The sequence below is a fragment of the Cicer arietinum genome, chromosome 8 (genome assembly GCF_000331145.2).
Source record: "Cicer arietinum cultivar CDC Frontier isolate Library 1 chromosome 8, Cicar.CDCFrontier_v2.0, whole genome shotgun sequence".
Taxonomy (NCBI): domain Eukaryota; kingdom Viridiplantae; phylum Streptophyta; class Magnoliopsida; order Fabales; family Fabaceae; genus Cicer; species Cicer arietinum.
This window is the reverse complement of record NC_021167.2, coordinates 16,129,736-16,134,103: the sequence shown is the minus strand read 5'-3', so window position 1 is coordinate 16,134,103 and position 4,368 is coordinate 16,129,736. Positions and strand designations below refer to the sequence as shown.

General features: G+C 34.4%; 1 protein-coding gene across 1 annotated transcript; it reads left to right on the top strand.

The window, feature by feature from the left end:
• Nucleotides 1-405: 405 nt before the first annotated feature.
• On the top strand, nucleotides 406-1,014 carry LOC140919075 (uncharacterized). Its single transcript, XM_073364590.1, has 3 exons — nucleotides 406-614; nucleotides 702-771; nucleotides 886-1,014. The coding sequence occupies exons 1-3, from the start codon at nucleotides 406-408 to the stop codon at nucleotides 1,012-1,014; spliced, it is 408 nt and encodes a 135-aa protein (XP_073220691.1).
• The last annotated feature ends 3,354 nt before the right edge of the window (nucleotides 1,015-4,368 follow it).

The following is a 4,368-nucleotide window of genomic DNA, read 5'->3' as shown; positions in this document are numbered from 1 at the left end:
GATAGATAGGCCATGTGTGAGCTGGACAATCTGTAAAACGTACTCAAGTCGATTCTATTGGAAAGGCTGAAATCTGGTTTAGATTTCAGGACTGGATGTAGGCTATCAAACTAATAACCGAACCAGTATAAATCCTGGTGCATGATTTACTCTCTTTCTTTTTACTTTTCATTTTAATCTTGCATGTGATTATAAACTTCCGCTGTGAATAATCTGTGTGAATCTTTTACTGTTAAAATAGGAATTAAAATTAAACAAGTTGAATTTGATTTTAATTCATCACTTAGGAAAGAACTAGATAATCTTGTTGATAACAATTCTCATTTTTTTTAACAAATAGAGGCCATAATTTCCTACAATTGGTATCAGAGCCTGATCTTTTTAGAGTAACTCTCATAAAAGAAAATGACCTCTGTAGAATTCCTAGGAGAAGGTGCATCATTGGCAAGGCCCCCTGCATTTAATGGGGCTGCCTACATGTATTGGAAAGAGAGGATGTTAATTTTTCTTGAAGCATGTAGTCTTGATATTCTAGAAGCAGTAATAGATGGTCCCTTTGTGCCAACCATAGCTGGCACATGTGATTCATCAATCCCAAAACCCATATCAGATTGGTCTTAGGATGACAAGAAAAAGGTTGGATACAGTGTTAAGGCTAAAAATATTATTACCTCTGCTTTAAGTGCTGACGAATTTTTTAGGGTGTCTAACTGCAAAACTGCCAAGGAGATGTGGGACACATTGCAACAAACGCATGAAGGAACAACAGATGTAAAAAGAGCCCAAATCAACATGCTAATGCATGAGTATGAGCTGTTCAACATGAAGAAAGAGGAGTATGAGCTGTTCAACATGAAGAAAGAGGAGTCCGTTAATGATATGCAGACAAGATTTACTCACATAGTCAATAATCTAAATGCTCTTGGTAAGGTGATTGACAATGAGCAGCAAATCAGCAAAGTGATGAGGTGCTTGACCAGAGAGTGGCAGCCAAAGATCACTGCCATAGCATAATCAAAAGACCTTGGTAGCATGTCAATTGCCACATTATTTGGAAAACTAAGAGAGCATGAGATGGAACTGCATAGACTGAGTGAGGCTGAACAGACTGACAGAAAAAGAAAAGGGTTATCTCTTAAAGCCCAAGCACATCAAACAAAGTCTGAACAAGAGATCTGCATTGACGATTCAAATAGTGAGACTGATGAAGATTTAGAAATTGGATTACTTGTTAGAAAATTCAAAAAGTTTCTGAAAAAGAAGGATAGCAAATCAAGAAAACCCTCAAGTTCAAAGACACATGACAGCAAGATAACTTGCTTTGAGTGTGGGAAGACAGGACATATAAAATCTGAGTGCTTCCAATTGCAAAACAAAAATAAGACTGTAAAGGCTAAAGGCAATCAACCACCTCCTAAGACCAGAAAAGCCTACATAGCATGGAATGATAATGATGAAGAGTCATCTGCATCTTCAGAAGAAAAAGAAGCTAATCTTTGTCTAATGGCCAACACAGATTCAGATTCTGATAGTGAGGTAAGTTCTAAATCCAATCCTTCTTATGATGAATTACATGACGCATTTAATGAACTACATGATGAATATATTAATGTAATCAAACAGTTAATTAGCACTGAGAAACTGTTAGAAGAAAAGTGCATGCTTTATGATGAGATTAAGTTGAAACATGAGTCTCTTAAAGACACAAATGAAAATCTGAAAAAGGAAACGTATGCACTGAAATGTGATTTAGAAAAGTTCAACAGTGGTAAAAACAATTTAGATATGCTTCACAATTGACCTAAATGACCTAAATGTTAATCCAATCACACAATTGAACTTATTGGATGCATAAGATTGGTTAAAAACCTTAATATGACAAGAACAAGCCAAGGGAGAACGAAAATGACCTAATGTTAATCCAATGACACAAATGAACTTATTGGATGCAAAAGATTGGTTAAAACCCTAATTGGAATTGGAATAGAATATGTATAAGGAGGAATAAAATGACCTCATTGTTAATCCAATGCCACAAACACATCTATTTGATGCACAGGATTGGTTAAAAACCCTCATTTGACTAGAATAAGACTATGGAGGACGAAAATGACCTAAATGTAAATCCAATGACACAAATGAAATTATTGGATGCAGAAGATTGGTTAAAAACCATTATTGAACTAGAATAAGCATAGGAAGGACGGAAATAACCTAAATGTTATTCCAATGACACAAATGAACTTATTGGAAGCACAAGATTGGATAAAAATCCTAATTGGACAAGAATAGGCCTAGGGAGGACGAAAATGAAATCAATGTCAATCCAATGACACAAATGAACTAATTGGATGCACAAGATTGATTAAACACCCTAATTGGATTAGAATAATGCTAGGGAGGACGAAAATGACCTAAATGTTACTCCAATTACACAAATGAACTTATCGGACGCACAAGATTTGTTAAAAACCCTAAATTGACTAGAATAACACTAGAGAGGATGAAAATGATCTAAATGTTAATCCAATGAGACAAATGAACTTATTGGATGCACAAGATTGATTATAGACCCTAATTGACTAGAATAAGCCTAGGGAGGACAAAAATGACCTAAATGTTAATCCAATCACACAATTGAATTTATTAGATGCAGAAGATTGTTTAAAAACCCTAATTTGACAAGAATAAGTCAAGGGACGAAGAAAACGACATAACTGTTAATCCAATGACACAAATGAACTTATTGGATGCACAAGATTGGTTAAAACCATAATTGGCCTCGAACAAGCCAATGAACGACGAAAATGACTTAAATGTTACTCGAATGACACAAATGAACTTATTGGATGCACAATATTGGTTAAAAACCCTATTTTGAAAAGAATAATCATGGGGAGGACGAAAATGAGCTAAATGTTAATCCAATGACACAAACACACCTATTGGATGCACAAGATTGGTTAAAAACCGTAATTGGACTAGAATAAGCCTAAGGAGGACGAAAATGACCTAAATGTTAATCCAATGATACAAATGAAATTATTGTAGGCAGAAGATTGATTCAACACCCAAATCGGACAAGAATAAGCTTAGGGAGGATAAAAACGACCTAAATGTTAATCTAATGACACAAAAAAAACCTATTGGATGCACAAGATTGGATAAAAACCATAATTGGACTACAATAAGCCTAGGAGGACGAAAATGACCTAAATGTTAATCCAATGACACAAATGAACTTATTGGATGCACAAGTTTTGTTAAAAACCCTAATTGGACTAGAATAAGCCTATGAAGGACGAAAATTACTTAAATGTTACTCCAATGACACAAATGAACTTATTGGATGCACAAGATTGGTTAAAAACCACAATTAAACTAGAATAAGCCTAGGGAGCACGAAAACGACCTAAATGTTAATCCAATGACACAAATGAACTAATTTGATGCACATGATTCATTATAAACCCTAATTTGAAAAGAATAATCACGGGGAGGACGAAAATGAGCTAAATTTTAATCCAATGATAGAAACACACCTATTGGATGCACAAGATTGGTTAAAAACCCTAATTGGACTAGAATAAGCCTAGGGAGGACGAAAATAACAGAAATGTTAATCCAGTTAAACAAATAAACATATTGGATGCACAACATTGTTTAAAAACCCTAATTGGACAAGAATAAGCCTAGGGGGGACGAAAATGCCATAAATGTTAATCTAGTGACAAAAATGAACTTACTGGATGCACAAGATTGCTTAAAAACCCAAATTGGACTACAATAAGCCTAGGGAGGACGAAAATGACATAAATATTAATCCAGTGACACAAATGAATTATTGGATGCACAAGATTGTTTAAAAATCCTAATTGGAATAGAATATGCCTAAGGAGGAATAAAATGACCTAAATGTTAATCCAATGCCACAAACACATCTTTTTGATGCACAAGATTGGTTAAAAACCCTAATTGGACTAGAATAAGACTATGGAGGACGAAAATGACCTAAATGTAAATCCAATGACACAAATGAAATTATTGGATGCAGAAGATTGGTTCAACACCCAAATTGGACAAGAATAAGCCTAGGGAGGATGAAAACGACCTAAATGTTAATCCAATGATAAAAAAAAAAAACCTATTTAATGCACAAGATTGGTTAAAAACCATTATTGAACTAGAATAAGCCTAGGGAGGACGGAAATAACCTAAATGTTATTCCAACGACACAAAAAAACTCAAAGATGCACAAGATAGGTTAAAAATCGTAATTGGACTAGAATAAGGCTAGGGAGGACGAAAATTATCTAAATGTTTGTAAGACCATAATTTTAAAGTATACTTTATGTATTTTTGTGTATT